This window comes from Lithobates pipiens, unplaced genomic scaffold (genome assembly GCF_037356315.1).
Source record: "Lithobates pipiens isolate NorthernLeopardFrog02 unplaced genomic scaffold, aLitPip1_a1.2 Scaffold_23, whole genome shotgun sequence".
Lineage (NCBI taxonomy): Eukaryota > Metazoa > Chordata > Amphibia > Anura > Ranidae > Lithobates > Lithobates pipiens.
In genome coordinates this window covers 304,284,881-304,310,566 of record NW_027507785.1, presented here as the reverse complement: position 1 = coordinate 304,310,566, position 25,686 = coordinate 304,284,881, and the positions used below count along the sequence as shown (strand labels likewise).

The 25,686-nt window shown below is 41.9% G+C and overlaps 1 protein-coding gene across 6 annotated transcripts in view; it reads left to right on the top strand.

Moving 5' to 3' along the window:
- Positions 1–25,686, top strand: part of LOC143926583 (uncharacterized) — a 203,830-nt gene that overhangs the window by 146,043 nt on the left and 32,101 nt on the right. For all 6 annotated transcript variants that reach the window (XM_077450456.1, XM_077450455.1, XM_077450457.1 and 3 more), the window contains one exon: positions 10,750–10,881. In XM_077450456.1, the coding sequence (XP_077306582.1) occupies positions 10,750–10,881 (132 nt within the window). The remainder of the gene's footprint in view (positions 1–10,749; positions 10,882–25,686) is intronic.

Sequence of the window (25,686 nt, the reverse complement as noted above, 5' to 3'; positions counted from 1 at the left end):
AATTTTCGTGGCTGGGAATCTTCTTTTCTTTCTGGGAATTTTCGTTTCTTGTACATTTCTTTAATTTTTCGTACCATTCTCCCATCATTGATTAGAAAATTGTTTGTTTTTCAAAAAATGTCCAACATGCCCGATTACTCAAATTAGATGGCCGCACAAAAATCAGCTGTTGCTGCAGCCCACCAATGGTGCAAAATTCAAACGAAAATTCTTAGATAAGATTTTCTAAAGAAAATTCTTTCGAAATTCGATGTATGGCCTGCTTTAGACAGATGGGGAAAATAATTTCACATTCTGGATTTTCCCTGTCTTGAATGTCACTGGTTACCGATTATTATGTTGGCCTCCCATTTAGTCATTTCTCCATTTTCCAAAATAAGAATGGTAAATGTTATAGAAGCAAAGGCTGATCAGACCGGGGGGGGGGGGGGGGGGGGGTACTCATTCTCAGTCACATGACCTAAACTCAGCATTAGGTCACATAGGCCACTGTGGACACTGAATTAATCAGAGTTTTACTTTAATTAGACTCTGAGTTGTCCTGCTCATGCTGCTGTGGCATTACGCCATCTACTGTATCCCCAAATGTTTCCACTATGTCACAGGATTATCAGTGATCTGAGTGCAAGGTATGACAAAGATGTAGCCTGTAGTATCTGTATCAAAGAGGAGACACAAAACACTGTTGCTCACTTGCTTTCCAAGTATGACCACTTAAATTCCGCCCCATAGCAGTTTTACTGCTACAGGGGGGGCTCCCCTGTGCAGAATCACGTGTGCATGTATATATATATATATATATATATATATATATATATATATATCGTATTTATCGGCATATAACACGCACCGGCGTATAACACACACCTTAACTTTAAGAGGGAAGTTTCAGATAAAAACCTTAAATTTTAAAATAGGGATCAGTGCTCTGCAGCCTCACCAGTGCCCATTAATGCAGCCTGATCTATGCCCATCTGCAGCCTCTAATATGCCAATATTTGCAGCATGTTTAGTGCCCATCTGCAGCCTCTAATATGCCCATTATTGCAAGAGAAGGTAGAAAAAGGAAGTGCCACCTAAGTGCAGTTTTAGAGGATACTTTAACGACACAATATAAGGTCACACTTACAGGAAACAAAGGGTTAAAAAGGCTCATCTGCATTAAGAAGGTGGTCCATGGTGCAGTCCTCAGTTCAAGGTCCGGTATTACTCTGCCCGGTGGTGCTGCAGTGATGTTTCTCTGCCCTAGAAACCTGTGGCCGCTAGGAAGAAGCTGGGGCTGGCGTGGAGCGCACGTGACATCATGGGTCATATGATGACTTCTGGGACCACTTCCGGCGGGGGGGCTTCAACCGAGGAGAGAGACTTGATAGGCTACACGCTCTGAGTCACTGCTCCTTCAACAGGCCTTCTCTTGCCTGCCACAGACCCAGCTCTCTGAACCAGCCATGATACTACCTGTTTAACCCTTGAACTGCCAGATACCTGCTTAACTCTTGAACTGCTATATTTAATGAAAAAATATAAAGAAAAATAAATAAGCTGCGCTACACCGGTAACATACAAATTGAATAGATAAGTCTTATAAATTCCCCTATGTGCTACACTGCACCGGCCACATCAAATGGCCAGAGCAATGCCAATGCCACAGTAACCACTCTGTGGTAAACCCATATATGTGTTAGACAATAAATCTAAACTCAAACAAACTCTATAAATGAATAATGATATCTGTGAAAAAGACAAAATGACATCAAAATGAATATAAAGGAACGTGCAAAAAAGATTCCTATAAAAGTGATGACCATTGAAATAAAGTCCAGTTACAGGTGATATCAAAAATAAAGATTACACCCGTGCATATTTAACGAAAATAAACATAAGAGTCCTGCGATAAAAGGAAAATCAGCAGATTCCTCCACTTGTGAACTGTGTGTGATCCACCACCAATATGTGAAGATTCACTTCTTACCAGAAGTCTGTGACCCCCCGTTACAGAGGGTCGCAGAAAGCGTGTATAGATAATGTGTTTCCCAAGTTCTCAAAACAATCCTGCTGGTCTCCTTAATACACCATCTCCACCATATAAACTGTATATCCGAACATCTTCAGCTTATCTCATATAACCCAAGACTCATGGATGCGTATGAGCAACATGGAAAAAAATATAATGGCTCCAATAGTGTAAAACCTTCAATTTATTTCAATATAAAAATACAGTAGTGCACTTACAATATGCGAAGAAAAACAGAAGCCTCAAGTCCGATGCGCTGGCCGGCACACGCGGACAAACCCGTCCTTCCTGGATCCTCTAACCACTAACACCAGGGGGTCATAGACGTTCCTTTATATACATTTTTATGTCATTTTGTCTTTTTCACAGATGTCATTATTCATTTATAGAGTTTATTTGAGTTTAGATTTATTGTCTAACACATATATGGGTTTACCACAAAGTGGTTACTGTGGCATTTGCATTGCTCCGGCCATTTGACGTGGCCGGTGCGGTGTAGCACATAGGTGAATTTATAAGACTTATCTATTCAATTTGTATGTTACCGGTGTAGCGCATTTATTTTTCTTTATATTTTTTCTGTAGTTATGTGGTACAGTTAACCTGCAGCTTCCAATAGGTTCTCATGTAGACCATTTTCCACGCATTTGCGTATATTTAGTATATTTGCATACCGTAGTGCAGTTTCTTCTCCAATTTTTGCTATATTTAATGCTATGGACTAATTGTCTAGCTACCTAATACTCCAAGTATTGTATGCACTTGTGTATCTGCGCTTACAGTTACCATTACCTCTTTATTCCCATTATTGCAGCCTGTTTAGTGCCCATCTGCAGCCTGTAACATCCTCATCTGCAGCTTCTAATGTGCCCATTATTGCAGCCTCTAACATGCCCATCTGCAGCCTCTAATGTGCCCATTATTGCAACCTCTAACATGCCCATCTGCAGCTTCTAATGGGACCATTATTGCAGCCTCTAACATGCCCATCTGCAGCCTCTAACATGCCCATCTGCAGCCTCTAATGTACCCATTATTGTAGCCTCTAACATGCCCATCTGCAGCCTCTAGCATGCCCATGATTGCAGCCTGTTTATTATACATCTGCAGATTCGCCTTTGAAGATGATTGCAGCTGCACCAGTGCCGGATGACACAGATCCACAATCACCTGTGTATCCGTCGCTCAGTCACTCACAGTTCTGCCCAGCTCATATGATGGACAGAGCAGTGGTCCAATGCCGGGCCATGGGGGTGGGACTGTGTGTGACAGCGCCGGATACACAGGAGATTGCGGCTCTGTGTCACCCAGTGGAGCTCGTCCCCTCCTTCCACTCCGAGTAGCAGGGATTGCCGTATAACACGCACACATGATTTCCCCCTGATTTTCAGGGGGGAAAGGTGCATGTTATACGCCGATAAATACGGTATATATATATATATATATATATATATATATATATATATAAAATGTGTGTGTATGTGTGTATGTATATATATATATATATATATATATATATATATATATATATATATATATATATATATATATGCGCCTTCAGCGGGCCACTTCTGCTATGAAGTATATCAGTGGGTGCCGGGCACTGGATTCCTCCGGCACCCATCAATTGTTGGTAGTACACACAGAATTACATATTACTGTTTCTATTGGAAGTTACAGTACATATTTATTACGGTATGTATGCTGTTTTTGGTTAGGTGTTTTATGCTGGGCATGGAATTTTTTCATTGTGAGGGAGCTACAACTCTGTTTCTATTTATGATTGTTATTGCAAAATGACATTCAATTTTCTGATTCTGAGAACAGGGAATTGCCTGTAAACAAGGCAGATCTCCGTTCTGAGTGCCGTGACTGGCGACTCCCACACTCATGCTCGGGAGTGACGTCATGCGGCTCTAGCCAGTCACAGAGCTGGAGTCTGCAGCCCCAGAAGGAAGAGGGGCAAACATGGATGCAGCGGGGACAATGCAGGCTTCGTTTACAGGTGTCACATAATGTGCTAGTATGTGATGCATACTAGCACATTATGCTTTTACTTTGCAGGGGCAAAGGAAGGAAGTAAAACCCATCAGGGTTTACTTCCTCTTTAAAGGTAAAACCCTGTGAAGATGTAACCTTAAGATACATGCAGTATTGTAGCCTGAGTGTCTAATGGGTAGTTCAGTTCTTCAACCAGGCATCGTTATGCCTCATCAGTAAACCGCTGTCCCATTTGTCTGTGTTCCTGGGGATCATGAAATATACTTGCTGGTAATGTTGGAACACCTTCCCTGCTAGTTCTTACACCCAAAAATAGGTGTTATGGATTCTGAGGATTAGGAGCCATAGGTTTTATGGATGCAGAAGAGTGTATTTCTGACTTTAGAACAGTTGAAGCATTAGGTCCCGTTTAAGTCTAACCAAAGTTGGTTTCTTCAGACAAGAGAGGATGTTAGTGGTTTAATCATCTAATAATAATATAATTTGGGAATAGATCTGCCCCATCCCATTACGATTAGAGAATGGTGACCATAAGATCCCTTCACAAGGTTCCTGGAAGGTGGGTAGAGCTGGTAACCTAAAGGACAACACAGCCACAATACCTCTTCTCAATAGTCCTAGCAGGTGGGTGGAGCTGGGATCCTCAATTTTTAAGGACAGTACAACCAGAGTTCCCGAGGAGTACAAAAAGCCAATGGGTAATCCATCCAACCTAAGCCCCTGTACACACGGTTGGAGATTCTGCCAACCAAATCCGTCGGAATTTGTCCGTCAGATTTAGTCTGACGGATTGTGTCCGAAACTGTTGCATACACACGGTCGGACTAAGTTGTCGAAAAATCAGATCTTTCAGAACGTGATGACGTAATTTCGTTACGATGGGACTAGATTCAGGATAGTAGCCAATAGCTTTGATGTAGGAATTTGATCTGAGCAAGCATGGCACTTGGTCCGATCAGAATTCTCTACACATGATCGGATTACGTCTGACCAGCCCAGCTGGTTGGGAAATATTTCCAACATGTTGGAAAATTGGGTCGAACGGAGATTCGGACGGAATCAGTCCGATGCATACCACACACAGTCGGATTATCTGACGACACGGTCCGATAAGACGCCTTCCGACGGATTCTCCGACCGTGTGTACGCGGCTTTAGACTAAAGCTGGCCAAACACATGGCAATTTTCAGTCAGTTTCTACCACTTGCGAGAATTGGGAACCTCCAGAAACGAAGCAATCTACAGTACTACCCATGAGTTTGATTGGCCACCAGAATGTGTTTGATTTTGAACTCATAACTGGGCAAAACTTTGCAATGGAATGGAAACTACAGCAATTTTGCTAGACAAGATCGTAGTTTTCCATCACTTGTTCGATCATGACAATGTTAATATAATTTCCTTGCAACGCATTAAAAATTCAATTTTATGTCTTCCATTGTTTTGTGATTTCTTTTTTTAATCCAAAAAATATAATTGATAGTTCAGTCACTCCATTAAATTGCTGTGTGTATGGCAAGTTAAAGTTTTTGGAGGGCAGCTTGTATTTTAAACAACTGTACAAAAAAAATTACATGTAATCATTAACTTTGTGGTGTTGCTACCATTGAATTGTAATAATGCTTGTATTGTATTGCTGGTTTGTTTTTTGATTTGTGTTGTATTTGACCTATTTCAGCATGTTGGAAATAGCATTGCATGTGTGTAATAAATCATGGACTGAGCAGTTTATCCTGTATATTCTCTCCTGTTCCATCTTGTGTGTTTGGCTTTTCCTTTGTTTTTTAGCAATGCATAGATAATTTGTGAGCTTTTCATGGGCAGAAACCTGATTGTTTTCAGGATTTATGAAGACAGATCTCCGGGAAAGCAACATTAAACTTTTAACATGACAAAAAAATATAAAAAATCCTCATCGTTCCCAAACGTTTAAGGATAAGATAAATCGCTAATTACCGTCATTCTGCCAGACCATATTCCTACTCGTTAAACTCAAAATCTTATCTGTATGATTGATTCCTCAGACTCAGTTTATGGCAGCACAGAATGAAAAGTAAAAGACGCAGAGAGTGCAGAAATTTTCTTTTTGGTACAATGTAAAATTGTTCTGCATTGGATATAAAAAGTAGAAATGCTGCAGGATTTTAGGGCTTTTCTACAACATGTGCTGTGACCTGAGTAAATCTGCATATATTTTCTATGTGCTTTGCTCACACAACAACTTCCGCCTTGAAGTAGGGTCCAGTGCGTTGCATAAAAATGCTACATTTTACCGAAACGCATCGGACCCCATCCTATCTCGCTGCTGGTCAACGCAAAATAACTATGCTGTGGTGCGTAGGAATAATTATATGTCATTTGTGACATTTCAATACAGTTTAAAAGAAAAAAGGAGGTAAATAGTGCCCCAAACCACCCGTACACAACAGATGCCAGTCCTCGTGCTAAAACAGATTGTTTTAGAATGCAGACTGGTGTGAATGAGCCCTTAAAGTAAGCCTGCCACAAACTGAGCACACTAGTGAAGGCATTATCTGAGGTTGTTGAAAAATGCATATCAAACTAATCAGTAGATCCAAAGATGAAGACAGCTGACGTTATAAGCAAATCTTGACTTTTCACTTGAAACTCCCTCCTTATCTTGCTTACCCTTCCTACTGGTCTTTAGAAGTGGACACAGTCAAGCTTTTACAGTAAAAGTTGAGCGTTGCATATAAGTTTCGCTGTCTGTATATTGGGCTCTACTGGTCATATTAACATGCCGACTGTCTCGTGGTTGGATAGTTTTTCATCATATGCTTAATTTGACTTGTCCAGGTTTGAGTCATATTTATGTTAGGGCCTCATACATGTGGTCATAGTTTGATCTAATATTGGTCTAAAGCAGTGATTCTTAACCAGAGTTCCGTGGAACCCTAGGGTTCTTCCAGAGGTTGCTAGGGGTTCCTTCAGCATTGGGCAATTTCTGCCTCTCAGATAAGTTCCCACCGACACCATTGATCTTTTTAGCTATCTGTAAATAGGTTATTCTTCCCAATGACCACAAGTGTAAGGACCATTCTTCCCACTGACCATCACACTAATGTATCATAAGTTGTAGATTTCCAATTTTTAGCAGGGGTTCCCCGAGACTGGAGAACTATTTTAAGGGTTCCTCTGTGTTGAAAAGGTTGAGAAAGGCTGATCTAAAGGGTGTCAGATTCGGCAAGTATATACAAAACCTATAACAGGTTTCAATCAGTTCCTTAAAGCACCTTTTTAGTTCTAGTGTTAGATAAAGCTGACTATATCTTTTAACAAGCTTTTAGCAGACTTTAGCAAATTATAATCAGGGTTTAGCTTCAAGCTTTGCATTTTTTTGCTGAACAAGGATCTATTTTCACTGATATTTACAAGACAATGACACACAACATGCATTTTGATCAATATTACTTTAATTGTTGGGTTTAGGACACGATTGAACTAACTGGCACCTGGACAGTTTCCTTACCTATCCAAGAGATTCATTATTTTTGTTTATGATTTAGTCAACAGTAGCCCAGCACCCACAAATTTGTGCTAACATTTTTTTCAATTAGTCAGCCTTTCTCAGCCATTTTATGCTAGAGCAGTGGTCTTCAAACTGTGGCCCGCAGCCTGGATGTGGATCTTTTCTTTATCCGGCCCTTGAGGCACCATTCCTTCCACTGACACCAATGATGGGTCACTATTCCTTCCACTGACACCAATGATTGGCCACTATTCCTTCCACTGACACCAATGATTGACCACTATTCCTTCCACTGACACCAATGATTGGGCACTATTCCTTCCTCTGACACCAGTGTTGGAGGCACAATTCCTCCCACAGACACCAATGATGGGGCACTATTCTTCCTCTAAATAACAGCAATAGGACACTATTCCTCCCACTGATACCAATGATAGAGCACTATTCCTCCCACTGCTACCAACAATGGGGTACTATTTCTGACCCTAAACCTAAGGAAGGGGCACTATTCCCCACTGACACCAGGGTGTTTTCTAATCCCACTGGTCAGTCTGGCCCCCCTAAAGCCTGAATGACAGTTAACTGGACCTTAACTTTTAGCTCCCAGGAAACACTTGCTAAAAATTATATCTGCAGTTCATAGTACATTAGTTTTATGTGACAAAATTATTTTCAATAATAATTGATAAATAAATGGAATGAAACAAATAATAATATTGATGACCAGAAAATGAACATAGATGTTGAAATTTGTATTTTTCCCCTTTACAGTAGTGCCCATTTGTGAAATGCCCTCTTACACACTGGTGGTTGTGGAAAAGTTACCCCATATACTACTGGCCACTTACTGTACATTACATGATGTCAGTGGAAAATTCCTTCTTGTATTGAGAGGGAAGCGAAGCTGGGAAAATAATATCCACCATTATTCACAGCTCAAGGAACCCTTAGGAACCTATGGATGAGCCTTAGGGTTCCATGGAGCCCTGGTTGAGAAAATCTGGTCCAACTGAATAGAAATTAAGTATATAGTCCAAAATATATAAAACATTGAATAAAATGAGCTTAAACATCACACACTGGTCTAAAAACAAAGGTGTGCCAATGTCTATGTCCCTGGTCACTGCAACATAATTGATGTTTCGGTTACCAATTTCCTGTCACAATTTCTTATTTGGTGCCACCAATAGTTTATCAAGTCTATTATGTTTTCTAAATTATCTTTATAATGCCAACATTAAAATCAGCTACTGTTGTGAAATGGATCCGTAGTAAGTCCTAATCCTAATACACATACCGTATATATAAAATTTACAGAGTCATAAAGAGAGCACAAACCACACTGGAATTTTAAATGAAGATGAAGCCAATTTTTATTGTTTTTTAGAAATTAGGAAAGGGTTGAAACCCTATAAAGTTGTTGTTTTGCTGCCTGTGTCCTGCTTGGGAGATTTCCCTTCACTACCTGTCCTAGAGTTGCAACAGGAAATAAGAAAAAGTTCATTTTAGACTGTCTGCATTATATGATTTATTCCTCTTATCCCTCACCTCTTGCTCTGATAACAGCTGGAATTCTTTGAATTTCCCCTCCCAAAATTTCAGTGATGAGAATTCCTATATAAGTTTTTTTATCTCTTCTTCATCCAATAAAATGTTGTAATGAGGCAGGAAGAAGGGTATGACATCATCATTCCAATTTCTACTGGCCATTTGTCAGAAATGGGAATTAGCTCACAACTGGTGTTCCCAAGAGATAGAAAGCACTTGATTACACATGCCAACAACCATGGAAAACTGAAATATTCATTTTTGTATTGAGTTCAGCTTCAAAGGAGATCCTTGGTCAAAACAAAAATTAGGAGGTAGTTTGGGAAATGTAAAGTATTCACTTTTATAAACTATCAATTTTCTTTTAAACAAAGTTGCACATGGGATAACATGCCAAAGGACCCCACTGTGAGACTGAATTGCACCTTCTTGCATTTAAAGTGCCTAGAGAAAGAACAATGGGATGGGACATTGTTGACACAAAAACGGGAAACTGTATCAAATACTTACCATAATTTTCCATTCTTGGAGCCAATCAATGCATACATATGGGATAGTACCCCTGTCTACTACATATATGTTGCCATAGTGGCCCCAGGAAAACAGTAAAATTGTATCAAATACTTATACTATAATTGTCCTTTCCTGGTGCCAATCTATGGCAGCATACATTGGGGTAGTATCTCCACCTACTACATATATGTTGGCATCAGGAAAACAGAAAATTGTATCAAATACTTACTATATTTTTCCTTTCCTGGTGCTAATCCATGGCAGCATACATTGGGGTAGTATCCCACCTACTACATATATGTTGTCATGTTGGCCATAGGAAAACAGAAAATTGTATCAAATACTTACTATAGTTTTCCATTCCCGGTGCCAATCCATGGCAGCATACATTTGAGGTAATATCCCCGCCTACTACATATATGTTGCCATGTTGGCCCCAGGAAAACAGAAAATTGTATCAAATACATACTATAGTTTTCCTTTCCTAGTGCCAATCCATGGCAGCATACATTGGGGTAATATCTCCACCTACTACATATATGTTGTCATGTTGGCCCCAGGAAAACAGAAAATTGTATCAAATACTTACTATAGTTTTCCTTTCCTAGTGCCAATCCATGGCAGCATACATTGGGGTAATATCCCCGCCTACTACCATGTTGGCATCAGGAAAACAGGAATTTGTATCAAGTATCTTAATTTTCCTTTCCTGGCCCCAATCAATGGCAGCATACATTTAGTAGGCAAGGGTATTACCCATATGTATGCTGCCATCATATTTAACCTGTGTGATCATGACAACCAGTTCAGGATGGGACTGCGACTAAAGGGGCATTTTGGGACATTTGGTGCATAACTAGCCACATTCTAGAGATAAAAAGGATAAGCGCACAACATACTTAATACTAGCTGGTGTGCGTTTGACAGGAGCCCTTCAAAGTACATGAATAATAATGTTATGTATGAGCACACGTGTAAGCAATCTATGCAGTGCACTGCCCAGGTAATTTTTCCTGCATGTTTTTGTGCCGTGGATACGCTTATGAATCATCTGCTTGAAGTTTGCCGCTACCCAGCTTGCTTTGCTGCCGCCTGTTTGCAATCATAAAAAGCGTCAAATTTGCCCTCACAAATATTCTGATACCCCTTGCCCCTTCTTTTTATAATTTGTGATTTCCTAAAGATTGCAAATCAGTTCAGGAGAAAATAGCGGAGGCAATCGACAGCAAACAATTGGCGGATTCAGATCCAGAGCCCAGCGACTCAAGCACGGATGACGAGGACAACTTAAGAGGAATCGCCAACGCGCAGAAACGTAAGATGGCAATAAAAGGCAATTTTGCTGTGAAACACTGACACATTTTAAAGGTATTTATAGATCACATAGATGATACACTTCACCTATGCTGCGAATCCCGCCACACAGGACATACTATATTTATGGATAAAATATAACTTATTTATAGCTAAAGTTTTAATTTATCCAATAGTATCAAGAACAATTAATTGACCCCTTGATTAATTTTAGTGATGTTGAAACTTTATCTAATTGTTCAAATGTAATTTTCTATGGACTTTGAGGATATTTCTCCTCCTTCCTTCGCAGCTTTCATTTTTCCCCTTATTAAAGTGTTACTAAACCCACAGCAGTAAAATTAGTCTGTATATAGTTTCATAGTTAGTAAGGTTGAATTAAGACACCAGTCCATCCAGTCCAACCTGAGGAAGTGTCTACAATTGTCCCCATCCCTGTACATTGCTACACCCACATTGGTCTCTATGCTCAAGGAGCCCACAATCCAAGGTCCCCATTCATATACTAGGGCCAATTTTGGACAGAAGCCAGAAGCCAATTAACCTACCTGCATGTCTTTGGATTGTGGGAGGAAACCGGAGTACCTGGAGGAAACCCACGCAGGCACAGGGAGAACATGCAAACTCCAGGCAGGTAGTGTTGTGGTTGGGATTTGAACCAGCGACCTTCTTACTGCTAGGTGAGAGTGCTAACCACTACACCACATATGCAGTCTGTATATGCAATAAAGCATGCTTGTTAAACTCACTGTGGAACCTAAGGGGTTAATCCTTGGGCAGCACAGTGGTGTAGTGGGTAGCACTCTCACCTAGCAGTAAGAAGGGTCGCTGGTTCAAATCCCAACCACAACACTACCTGCCTGGAGTTTGCATGTTCTCCCTGTGCCTGCGTGGGTTTCCTCCGGGTACTCCGGTTTCCTCCCACAATCCAAAGACATGCAGGTAGGTTAATAGGCTTCTGTTCAAAATTGGCCCTAGTATATGAATGGAGACCATGGATTGTGGGCTCCTTGAGGGTAGGGACCAACATGAGTGTGCAAGGTACAGGGATAGGGACAATTGTAGACACTCAGGTTGAACTGGATGGACGGGTGTCTTTATTCAACTAACTATGAAACTATGAATCCTCTGCATTGTGTACAAAGGCTGTGTGATCCTGTCTTCTCTGATCCTCCCCTTATTTTACTGTCCCCAATCCATCTGCTGATAGAACAGAGCCTTGGGGTCACTCTGCACATGCTCAGTTCGGTGTGTATTGCTAGAGAGTTTTTGTTTTGTTTTGTTTTTGGTTGGGTCCATGTGATCAGCACAGGGCCAATTAGACAGATAGTCAGGGGTCATGCAGCCTCATAGGACAGTCAAAAGAGAATGAAAACTCCTCCTACAAGATTTAACCAGAGCTCGGCTGGACACTGATAGTTATAGAAGTTACAAGACTCCTATATACTGCTGAGGAGAAAGGGTATTTGGCAGTTTATATTTACTAAAATAATTGTATTTCCATGTTCTGTGTACTGTGGGAGACCAGATATAGTGAATGCAGACTCCTGGGTTTAGTAACACTTTAATTTGATCCCTTTATTCTGAGTAAATCATTGATTAAAGTGTATTGTGCTCAAAGACATTCTCTCTCCAAACCCAACATATTTCACCACTTATCATGGCTTCATTAAGGAACTTTAAATGTATACAAGTGCTTAAGTGAACATGCAGACAAAAGTGCACTTGGCACTTTACTCTGTAATTTTGAAGTTATGCCAAGCTGTGTTTTTTTTTTTTTTTTTATCGTAAGGCAATTTGCCCAGTGAAAGCGCATGTACATTTTTTTTCGTGAGCATATGGCAAAGAAAAGGGTCGGATGTTATGAGGCTATTTTCTTTGCTGGAATGTTTTTCATGGATTTACAGTGGAAAATAATGAATTTGGCCACTAGATGGTGCTAAGGATCATATGAAAAGGCATTTAGTAGCATCTAGTGGACAGATTTGTACTTAGATTAGGTACAAATGTAAAAAGACACATAAAGATATCAAATTAATTATTGAGAGAGACATTGGATTCCACCAAGTCCCTGTAAGGTGCTATAATATAGGAAAAAAGTGAAAGTCCTGCTTTAGGGGTTCTCAATTTTTTAATTGTAGGGCAGATGTGGGGAAAATTAGGTAATGGATAGGAATAGGGAATATCTACAAGGGATTGTTGGAGAAATAAAGGGAAAGGGAAGAAGGTGGAGGAAGGAGCAAAGGAAGGGTACAGGATGATGCGGGAGAGGGGATGAAACTCTTGTGGCTTTTCCTATCTAGTTATACAGTGCCTTGAAAAAGTATTCATACCCCTTGAAATTTTCCACATTTTGTCATGTTACAACCAAAAACATACATGTATTTTATTGGGATTTTATGTGATAGACCAACACAAAGTGGCACATAATTGTGAAGTGGAAGGAAAATGATAAATAGTTTTCCAAATTCTTTACAAATAAATATGTGAAAAGTGTGGGGTGCATTTGTATTCAGCCCCTTTTACTGTGATACCCCTAACTAAAATCTAATGGAACCAATTGCCTTCAGAAGTCACCTCATTAGTACATAGAGTCCACCTGTGTGTAATTTGTTAGAAAACCTTAGTGAACAAACAGCATCATGAAGGCCAAGGAACACATCAGACAGGTCAGGGATAAAGCTGTGGAGAAGTTTAAAGCAGAGTTAGATTATAAATAAACAAGTTTTGAACATCTCACGGAGCACTGTTCAATCCATTATCTGAAAATGGAAAGAGTATGGCACAACTGCAAACCTACCAAGACATGGCCGTCCACCTAAACTGACAGGCCGGGCAAGGAGAACATTCATCAGAGAAACAGCCAAGAGGCCCATGGTAACTCTGGAGGAGCTGCAGAGATTCACAGCTCAGGTGGGAGAATCTGTCCACAGGACAACTATTAGTCGTGAACTCCACAAATCTGCCCTTTATGGAAGAGTGACAAGAAGAAAGTCATTGTTGAAAGAAAGCCATAAGAAGTCCTGTTTGTAGTTTGCGAGAAGCCATGTGGGGGACACAGCAAACATGAAAGAAGGAGCTCTGGTCAGATGAAACCAAAATTTAACTTTTTGGCCTAAAAACAAAACGCGATGTGTAACGGAAAACTAACACTGCACATCACCCTGGACATACAATCCCCACTGTGAAACATGGTGGTGGCAGCATCATGTTGTCGGGATGTTTTTCTTCAGCAGGGACAGGGAAGCTGGTCAGAGTTGATGGGAAGATGGCTGGAGCCAAATACAGGACAATCTTACAAGAAAACCTGTTCTGCAAAACACTTGAGACTGGGGCGGAGGTTCACCTTCCAGCAGAACAACTACCCTAAACATACAGCCAGAGCTACAATAGAATGGTTTAGATCAAAGCATATTCATGTGTTAGAATGGCCCAGTCATAGTCCAGACCTGAATCCAATTGTGAATCTAGGGCAAGGAAATTGCTGTTCACAGACGCTCTCTATCCAATCTGACAGTCTGACAATCTGAAACTAGATGTGCAAAGCTGGTAAAGACATATCCAAAAAGACTTGCAGCTGTAATTGCAGTGAAAGGCGGTTCTACAAAGTATTGACTCAGGGGGGCGCCATACAAATGCACACCAAACTTTAAACATATTTATTTGTAATACATTTTGAAAACCATTTATCATTTTCCTTCCACTTCACAATGATGTGTCACTTTGCGTTGGTCACATAAAATCCCAATAAAATACATTTACGTTTTACATTTTTGGATGTAACATGATAAAATGCGGAAAATTTCAAGGGGTATGGAAACTTTTGGAAATTTTTTTTTATTATTGTATTTTTTATTAAAAGATATCAAAATACTGAAGGAAAGGAAACGTCAAACATTTGTCAGAATGTGATAAATACAATCAATTCGTGTAGCACATAACATAGGTCCGAGTCTTAAAGGTAGGGTTACAATGCTACCAACTCAATAAGATCACAATATGGCAAATGTATAGGTCAGAAGAGGGAGGTAAAGGAAGATGGAAGGAGACCCAGGGAGAGGGCGACATAGACAAAATGACATTTCACACAATAGGAATTATTGCTCACTGGGTCTGAGCTTAGTGGGGTCCCAGGAGTGCCTATACCAGCCAGACAGAGGCACCCTGTGGGAGTCCCACCTGGAGGAGGCACCATGGAATCATTAAGAAGATATGCTAGCGGAGTTGAAGATGTAAGTTATTTAACGTATACATTTAAGAGGGTATTGTACTAATGGAAGACAATAGAATAGCACCAGGGTTAATCTCTGAGTGGTCCCACAGGTCCCAAATCTTTGAAAATTGAGGAAGTGTGTCATGAACAGTTGTTGTAAGGTGTCCATTCTGCGGATCTGTTCCAATATGTGTAGTACCTGTAAAAGGGCGGGTGGAGAGGGAGATAACCATCTCAGGGGTATAGACCGTTTTGCAGCCAGAAGAATAAAGCTAGACAGTTTTTGAGTATGTTTGGAGATGCCTGGAAACGGCAGGCCTAGAAGGAATTGAATAGGATCTAAAGGGAGATTTGTTTCAAAAAGGTTTTATAAGTGAGTATGGATAGAAGGGGTAGAATAATGGGGCATTCCCAAAATATATGAAAATGGGAGCCAATGTCCCCTCGGCATCTCCAACACACCCGGGGAACCTTGGGATCACATCTGTGTAAGATCTCTGGGGTTCTGTACCAAAACAGCAGCATCTTATAGGTCGTCTCCCTCTGCTCCACGCACCGTGAAGATTTAGAAGCAGCTTCCCATACAGATATGGGTCTCTTGATAATCTGGGACCACTTTTTCACGTAGGAATGGTATGTGTCGGCAGGGCCGTCTTTAACGCGGGGCAAAAGGGGAGCTGCCCAGGGCCCTGTCATTGTTGGGGGCCCTGTGCTGGCCACCTTTTGAGGCCCACACTGCCCGCCGGAGTTTGGCCACCTCTGGTGCTGGTTGCATGTTGGCTACTTGCTAATGTCACTTGGAAAAACAGAAGCGCTGCTTCCGTATTTCCAAGTGACAGTGCTCCTCTCCCGGCGGCCGCTCTGATAATTCTGATACACACACGCTCTATGAGGGCAGAGGAGGAAGGGGGCGGGGAATCTGCACAGGTGAAGCTACCTCAAACTGGCATGCTGCACAGACACCGGGGGACTGGACAACATGCCGTGAGTAGCATTTGGGACAGAGGAAAACTCTGTACTGGAAAGTTTTACCTTGTACTTGGGGGGAGAGTGGAGTGTGGAGCTCTGTACTGGAATCTGGAGGGGAGGAGAGCCATGCATCCCTACACTCTGCACCCACCTCACCACCTGCACTCTGCACCCACCCCTCACCCCCTCCCTGCACTCTGCACCCACCCCTCACCCCCTCACCCCCTCCCTTGCACTCTGCACCCACCCCTCACCCCCCCTGCACTCTGCAACCACCTCACCAGGTGCACGCTGCACCCACCTCACCACCTGCACTCTGCACCCACCTCACCACCTGCACTCTGCACCCACCCCTCACCCCCTCCCTGCACTCTGCACCCACCCCTCACCCCCTTCCTTGCACTCTGCACCCACCCCTCACCCCCTTGCACTCTGCACCCACCCCTCACCCCCCTACACTCTGCAACCACCTCACCACGTGCACGCTGCACCCACCTCACCACCTGCACTCTGCACCCACCTCACCACCTGCACTCTGCACCCACCCCTCACCCCCTACACTCTGCACCCACCTCACCCCCTGCACTCTGAATGAATGAAATACTTGTATAGCGCACAATGCGAACTGAATCGCCTCTAGGCGCTGCACCCACCCTTCACCCCCTGCACTCTGCACCCACCCTTCACCCCCTGCACTCTGCACCCACCTCACCCCCTGCACTCTGCGCCCACCCCTCACCCCCTCCCTGGACTCTGCACTCACCCCCTTCCTGCACTCTGCACCCACCCATCACCCCCCTGCACTCTGCACCCACCCCTCACCTCTGCACTCTGCACCCACCTCACCACCTGCACTCTGCACTCACCTCACCACCTGCACTCTGCACCCACCCCTCACCCCCTGCACTCTGCAAACAGGACAAATAGTGAGGGTGAATCTCCTTAATCATTTTTTTATATATTTTTTGGGGATATTTATTATACCAAAAAGTAAAAAATATTGCTTTTTTTTCAAAATTTATGCCATTTTTTGTTTATAGCGCAAAAAAATAAAAACCACAGAGGTGATCAAATACCATCAAAAGAAAGCTCTATTTATGGGAAAAAACAGACGTTAATTTTGTTTGGGTACAACCTCGCATGGCCGCGCAATTCCCAGTTAAAGTAGCACAGTGCTGAACCGCAAAAAATGCTCTGGTCAGGAAGGGGCTAAAATCTTCTGGGGCTGAAGTGATTAAGTAGCATTTTCGAAAGGAGAGCTGCATCTTTCACTAAAATAATAAATAATCCTACCATGAAGCTCCTAGTTCAGGCATTTCCTGTTAAAAGGTGACAATACTCTCGCGCACAGAGCGAAAGGGTCAGAAGTGCATAAGACACAGAGTGCATAATACAGGAGTGCATATCACACAAAATACTGCATAACACACAAAGTCTAGGGGTCAGGAGTAAGTAAAAAAAAAAGACACAAGTCCATCAAGTCCAACATATGTGTGTGATTTTGTCAGTATTACATTGTATATCCCTGTATGTTGCGGTCGTTCAGGTGCTTATCTAGTAGTTTTTTTAAAATTATCGATGCTCCCTGCTGAAACCACTGCCTGTGGAAGGAAATTCCACATACTTACCGCTCGTACAGTAAAGAACCCTCTATGCAGTTTAAGGTTAAACTGCTTTTCTTCTAATTTTACTGAATGGCCGCGTGTCGTATTAAATTCCCTTACGCTGAAAAGTTTTATCCCTATTGTGGGGTCACCAGTACAGTATTTGTACATTGAAATCATATCCCCTCTCAAGCGTCTCCTCTCCAGAGAGAACAAGCTCAGTGCTCGTAACCTTTGCCCATAACTAAGGTCCTCCAGTTCCTTTATTCGTTTTGTTGCCATTCTCTGGACTCTCTTCAGTTCCAGTACATCCTTCCTGAGGACTGGTGTCTAGAACTGGAGAGCATACTCCAGGTGCGGCTGGACCAGAGTCTTGTAGAGCGGGACAATTATTGTTATATCTCTGTAGTTAATCCCATTTTTAACCTCGCTGGCAGTACGATTATTTCAGATTTTAGGTGCTAAAAACGGTACAATTATTTTGCATGAAAATTTGGCGTTTTATATTGTAGTCCTGTAATTCTTCGCAATAACTCACTTATATCTGTCCAAACCAGAGTCTAGCAGACATCCCAGGTATGATAATGTTTGAAAAATGAAATCATACATTTTAATATAATAAATAACTATAAATAATTATATCAAATAATAATATAACAATAATAAAAATTATTCAATAATGTAATCAAATCAAAAACACAGAAATTAACTCAGTTGCAGAATTGTCACTGTCATTACTTTTCAGTATTTGATGACGGATCTCCCCACAAATCACTATCCCTCAATTCTGCAAGTGATTCCAATTTATTATCGCTGTTTTCTAGCTGGTCTAAAACCACGTTTGATGTAAAGGGACAGTTTTGGTTGCTATGGACCATCTCCAGTTTCCAGGCATGAAGAACAGTTTTTATAATATAAAACTGCATGCAGGACACTGGGCAAACCACTAGGGACAAAGGGGATGTGAAATAATTACATACAGCAATGTAATCTGTAAGATTACATTATACTGTATGTAATGTGTGTTTTACTTTTTGAATTTGGCGCCGTTCTCCGTCTCCGTGTGTCGCAACGCTCGCATGGAACAGAGCTCAGCGAGGTGATAGATCGAGTGGAGGACGGCTCGCTCGTACAGCGGGGGGGACATCGCTGGATCCAGGGGACAGGGTAAGTAAGCTCTCCCTGGATCCAGTGATGCGGTCCCGAGTCTGAATCGGGGTTACCGCTAATGGTACTAAATTTTCACCCCGAGCCAGACTCGGGAATACTGCCAGGGGGGTTAATACATGCCAATCGGGATGGCCGAACTATTCGGCAGGCGGTTGGTTCGTGGCGAATTTTGCGTGTTCGCGATTCGCCAAACAGGCGGATTATTGCCGCTGTTCACTCGGCGGACATATGTGTTTACAGTGTGAAAGAACTTTGACCCATGATGACACATCCATCATGGGGTACAGGAAAGCCAATTGAGACATTTCAGCACATGGACAATTGGACATTCCCCCACCTTATAAATAGACCTGATCTGGCGGCCATTTTACATTCTGTCTTATGTCAGTGTAGGGAAAGGACACTGTGTGGAGCAGGGAGAGACTGTAGTGACACAAATCACTGGCTATTAGGTCCACAAAAGTCCTTTTAAGGACTGGTATAGGTATAGCACAGTATATAGGGTTCAGTGCTGTGCTGGTGATTGCAACTATCTTTTGTCAGTGTAGGGACAGGACGCTGTGTGGAGCAGTCAGTTTAATCACTAGCTAGCTATTACTACTAGGTCCACAAAGGTCCTTTTAAGGACTGGTATAGGTGTACAGTATATAGGGTGCTGGTGCACTGCTGCTGACTGCTGCCCTATTCTGCAGCAGTCTTTTATCAGTGTAGGGACTGTCTGCAAATCACTAGCTACTAGGTCCACAAAGGTAATTTTAAGGACTGTTATAGGTGTACAGTATATAGGGTGCTGGTGCACTGCTGCCCTATTCTGCAGCAGTCTTTTATCAGTGTAGGGACTGTCTGCAAATCACTAGCTACTAGGTCCACAAAGGTCCTTTTAAGGACTGGTATAGGTGTACAATATATAGGGTGCTGGTGCACTGCTGTGCTGCAGATTACTGCTCCTTTCTGCAGCTGTCTTTTATCAGAGTAGGGACTGAGGGACTGTCTGCAAATCACTAGCTACTAGGTTCACAAAGGTCCTTTTAAGGACTGGTATAGGTGTACAATATTTACGGTGCTGGTGCACTGCTGTGCTGCAGATTACTGCTCGTTTCTGCAGCAGTCTGTTATCAGAGTAGGGACTGAGGGACTGTCTGCAAATCACTAGCTACTAGGTTCACAAAGGTCCTTTTAAGGACTGGTATAGGTGTACAATATATAGGGTGCTGGTGCACTGCTGTGCTGCAGATTACTGCTCGTTTCTGCAGCAGTCTTTTATCAGAGTAGGGACTGAGGGACTGTCTGCAAATCACTAGCTACTAGGTTCACAAAGGTCCTTTTAAGGACTGGTATAGGTGTACAATATATAGGGTGCTGTGCACTGCTGCTGACTGCTGCCCTATTCTGCAGCAGTCTTTTATCAGTGTAGGGACTGAGGGACTGTCTGCAAATCACTAGCTACTAGGTCCACAAAGGTCCCTTTAAGGACTGGTATAGGTGTACAATATATAGGGTGTTGGTGCACTGCTGCTGACTGCTGCCCTATTCTGCAGCAGTCTTTTATCAGTGTAGGGACTGAGGGACAGTCTGCAAATCACTAGCTACTAAGTCCACAAAGGTCCTTTTAAGGACTGGTATAGGTGTACAATATATAGGGTGCTGGTGCACTGCTGTGCTGCAGATTACTGCCCATTTCCTCAGCAATCTTTTATCAGTGTAGGGACTGAAGGACTGTCAGCAAATCACTAGCTACTAGGTCCACAAAGGTCCTTTTATGGACTAGTATAGGTGTACAATATATAGGGTGCTGGTGCACTGTTGCTGACTGCTGCCCTATTCTGCAGCAGTCTTTTATCAGTGTAGGGACTGAGGGACAGTCTGCAAATCACTAGCTACTAGGTCCACAAAGGTCCTTCTAAGGACTGGTATAGGTGTACAATATTTAGGGTGCTGTTGTACTCCTGTGCTGCAGATTACTGCTCGTTTCTGCAGCTGTCTTTTATCAGTGTAGGGACTGAGGGACTGTCTGCAAATCACTAGCTACTAGGTCTACAAAGGTTCTTTTAAGGACTGGTATAGGTGTACTATTTGGTGTATGGGTGTGTAATACACATATAAAATACTTGCACATATAGAAAGCATAGTATAGTGCATTTCCACTGTGCAGCATTGTGACTGCTGAGCAGTTCTGATACTACAAAGAGTGCCAAACGCAATAAAAAAAAGGTATTATAACTGGTGTGATAGACCAGTGGCCCCCAAAAACGACAGTTTGAAGCAGGGTGTTATATACCTTCTTCCACATACATACTGCACTTCTCTAGAGACTTTTGTCACAGGGTCATTTAAAAATGACAGGCAGAGGAAGAGGCAGGCCCTTCCGCAGGGGTGGTAGGGGTAGGACAGGAGCAACAGGCTTGAGCCAAAGTGGCAAATTGCAGAAGGTGCGTGCGATTACGTCAAAGGACGCACCAGACTTGGTTGAGTGGCTCACTCAGCCTTACTCTTCCACACCCTCCTCATCCTCTCGATCTGCGCCCTCTTCTTCACTCTCTGCTATGTGCACCCCCAAAGACATTACCACCTACACCACCACCACCATATACCTTCCGCTTGAGTCACAGGAATTATTTTCCGATCCATATCGAGACATTTCCGATGCGCAGCCACTCTTGGCATTGGATCAGGAATAGGAGGTAGCAACAACCGCCACTCAGCAGTCTGACGACAGTACCCAGATCAGCCCAAGGAGGAGGTTGGTCCCCGCTGTTGCTGCCTACTCCGAGATCTCTAATCGTCACAAAGGTGATGATGTGGACACTCTGAGGAGTGATGAACCCCTGGACTACTAGGTGGGCAGGCTTGACCTCTGGCCAGAGCTTGCCCAATTTGCAGTGGAACTGTTGGCTTGCCCCTCGTCCAGTGTCCTGTCCGAAAGGACGTTCAGCGCAGCAGGGTGGATCGGGACCGATAAGCGCACTCGTCTAGCTCACGACAGTGTTGACTACTTCACATTCATAAAAATGAATGAGGCATGGATCTCAGAGGAATTCAACACATGTGACCAGTAGACCATGTATATCTCTATAAACAATTTATTTAATCGAGCACACAGACCTTTTTTCTACATTTGGCTCACTTCCTTGTACAAAAAAAGCACACCGTACTATATGCCTGTATCCTCCTGTTTGAAGAGGTTGAGCGGTGTCATATTTTGAGCCACTAGGAACTTTTTGAGGAAAAATGGAATGTGGAGTTTAAACATTAGTGGACTTTAAACATTAGTTCAAATGTTTTAGGCTAACTACTCTAAATTATGAGAAACTCCATGTCCAATTATTCAAACCGATAATTAGGACTTTTAAAAGCTCAGTGGCATACAAAAATGTTCATGGTTATATGAAAGAAGAAACTTAATGAAGCTTAGAGAGATAATGAGAGAAAACATTTAAAAAATCCATATCTGGATTAAATTCTGAGAAATAACGATGTCAGAAGTTTTTCTGACTCAAGAGCTCCAAGAACAATACTTGTCCTCTACTGTGACAACTGTTACCAGAAAAATGTAGATGGCAAGCTCCATCTTCGAGAAGAACTGAGGAGTTAGAATACAATATTCAGTTTGAAGTTAGTGGTGAACAAAAACCCAAACTGGTAACTAAATGACAGAAAACCAGTCAATGGTTTATTTTTAGTAATTGCACAATTTAATTTTCAAAACAGAATTAATAAGGGTAGAAAACACAAAAAAATTTTTTTGGATCAGTGTATCTAGAATATAATGTTTTTATTACGGGGTCTCCAAATAGCCAACTTATGTTGGTACACTTCAGCCATGGACCAGTGTTTCACCACCATGCCTTTGAAGGGACAAGATCGGACTCTGCACCAGCCCCTTGTAGACTTGACTAAAACACAGCATATCATTGAGGGCAAGGGGGTGGCTAGCGCCTCTACACAGTGAATTTCTATTTGCTTATTCTTGCCTCTGCTAAATTACTGACATCTCTTCCCTTCTTGTAGAAAGAGGCTTGGATATGTATGGAGGATCGCTGGTACATAATTTCATCACTTAAAGGACTTTTTGAAACATTTAGATTGAATAAATTTTTTTTATTATTATTATATGAAAGTAAAAATATAGTGGGGGGTACAAAATAAAATAAAGGGGGATATCAGGTAAGATAAGTCATAATTTCAATATCTTCTAAATTGTTACATCAGATATTAAAGCAACCCATTGGAAGAAATAAAAAAAAAATGTAAAAGGAAAGAGGGTGGAGAGAAAGAGAGAATAGGAAGTAAAAGAGAAGGAATGAATAGGTTATTGGGTTGGTTGACAAGATGTGGTCTGTAAAAATCGTTTGACTATCATAGGTCACCTCTAGATGGGTAGGCTCATGGAGAGAATGAAATGAGGAGAAGGGCAGGAGGAGGCTTATTAAAAGAGAAGAAGGTGGGAGAGGAAGCAGGTAAAGCCAGTTATTTGTACCCTGCATTCAGGCCAACCATCTACTTGTCTAAGTGAAAAATTTTCTATGAAACTTTTCCGAGGTAGAATAGTGAAGCCAGATGTACCACAATTTGTTATGTTTTTCCCATGCGTTTAGTTCCTTAGCTTGCATTTCCTCCATAAGCATAATGTCGTTCAATAGGTCTACCCATAGATTTAGAGGTGGCATGGTAGTGGATTTACAGACCCTGTAAATAAGCTGTCTTTCCTGATAGGAAAAATCTGAGAAGGCTGGATTTCTGAGATTTAATGGAGCCTGGTAAGATGGACAAAAGCACAATCTCAGGAGAAGGGATGAGAGACTTATCATAAATCTCATTATATACCTGAAATATTTGTTTCCAAAATGGGTGGATCCGATCACATTCCCACCATACGTGTAGGTATGTTCCGCTCACTCCATTACAGCGCCAACATATGTCCGAGTACTCGGGGAAGATCCGCTTAATGGATGCCGGAAACAGATACCACCTGGATAGCAGTTTGACATTTATCTTCCGCGCATAGCAAGAGACCAAAGACTTATGCATGAATACAAATGTGTTGTACCAATCCTCAGGGGACATCTTAATCTCCAAGCCTCTTGACCACCATTTCTTGTAAGTAGGGAGTGTGCAATGGGTATGGGATAGGATCACCTTATATATCAAGGATAATGTATGGAGAGGAATCTTTGAGAGAAGACACAGTCTTCCAAAGGCCATTAAGGGTCTGTGGATCTGTCTCGATAGGTGTAGTGATTTACAGTATCTCATCAGGCGTAAATTTGTTAGCCAGTTTAAAGAAGCTTAAAGAGGAAGTAAACTCTCTCACTCTGATGCTTCTTTTCATTTAGTCCATTATAATAAGTAATTATCAGACTATAGCCACTGTAATCCAGCCCAAATCGCATATTACTTACCGTTTAAAGAAACTTTAAAAAACTTGTTTCCAGGGGTTAGGCAGCACCATTTTAAGTATTGTTTACTGAGTGTATTTCCGCCCTTACATTGAGCACTTCCTGTACTGTTAACCAAGCCCCCTTCTCAATCCAACGTTTCTATGGCAACCCTGCTTCCCTACTCATAGCTTACTTTTTTATTTCATAGTATTTACTTGTGCCAATGTCTAATGTTTGCCTTTGTCAGACTTATAAGCTTCAGCTGATAAGACTGCAGTAATGGCCAAGTTTAGACTGTATGTGAGGTTACATGGTCACATGGTGTGTAGGAGGAAGCTCTGAGTGATTAGCAGAGTTCAGTGTTGTGCCGTAGGAAGTCCTGATAACAGATAGATAAGTACATAAAGAGTGTGCCGTAAATCAGAAGGAGATCTGGGCATGCTCAGTGACTTCATTCTACATAAGGTATAAGGACATGCCTTTTTTTTCTACCCCCCCCCCCCCCCTCTGCATTTTTTTTTATTTTTTTTCGTATCCTCCCGCCTCTCTTACGCTATACAGAGACCGGGAAAGAGGGATGAATGGTACATTTTTCATAGGTTCTCTATAGGATTTTTATAGGTGCCCCAGCAAAATAAAATCGCAGAATTTTCAATTCCATCTAAACTAGGGGGCCTGAGAGGGTTAAGTGACTGGAGACATAAGAGAGGTCTTGATGGAGCAATGATTTTGTCTGAAAACTATGAACCCATGAGATCTATGAAATTTAATGGTTTGTATGAACTGTATTAACGAGAGGACCTATTTAAATATCAATGACTGCCTAATAACCCTAGGAGCGGCTCAATTGATTAAACGCTGGAATTACTAAACTGATAGTTGAAACTAGTACTGAGTTTTAAGCTCACTTAAGGACTATGTATTGATACAGCTTAGTACTGACTGAAAAGGTTATGAACTATGTCTAAGCTGCAAATTAAATGATGAACTCTGCGATTTAACTATGCGATAAGCTCGGAGCGATATCTACTGGAGAGTAACTTTCCATTATGTGGTGGATAGCAGCTGATTAGACAATTGGGTCAAGCTGAAATAGAGCTGCAAAAGTATAAGGACATTCCCCTTTTTTTTTTTCCCTATGCGTTTTTTTTCCTCTCTCTCTACGTGTCCTCCCGCCCCTCTTACGCTATATAGAGATCGGAAAAAAGGGACGAAGGGTACGTTTTTTTATAGGTCCTTTACAGGATCTTTACAGGTGCCCTAATAAAAAAAAGTAAAAAAAAAAAAAAAATCCAATAAGTCGCAGAATTTTCAATTCTTAAAGCAAAAGTAAAGAGAAGTATTCCATTTAAACTAGGGAGCCTGAGAGGTGAAACGGCAGGATATTCTTCTCTCCCCTTACCCCTCCTTTCAAATCAATAAAAGCAAAGATTGGAACCGAGAGGTACTCCCCTCTATACAGGACAACTATT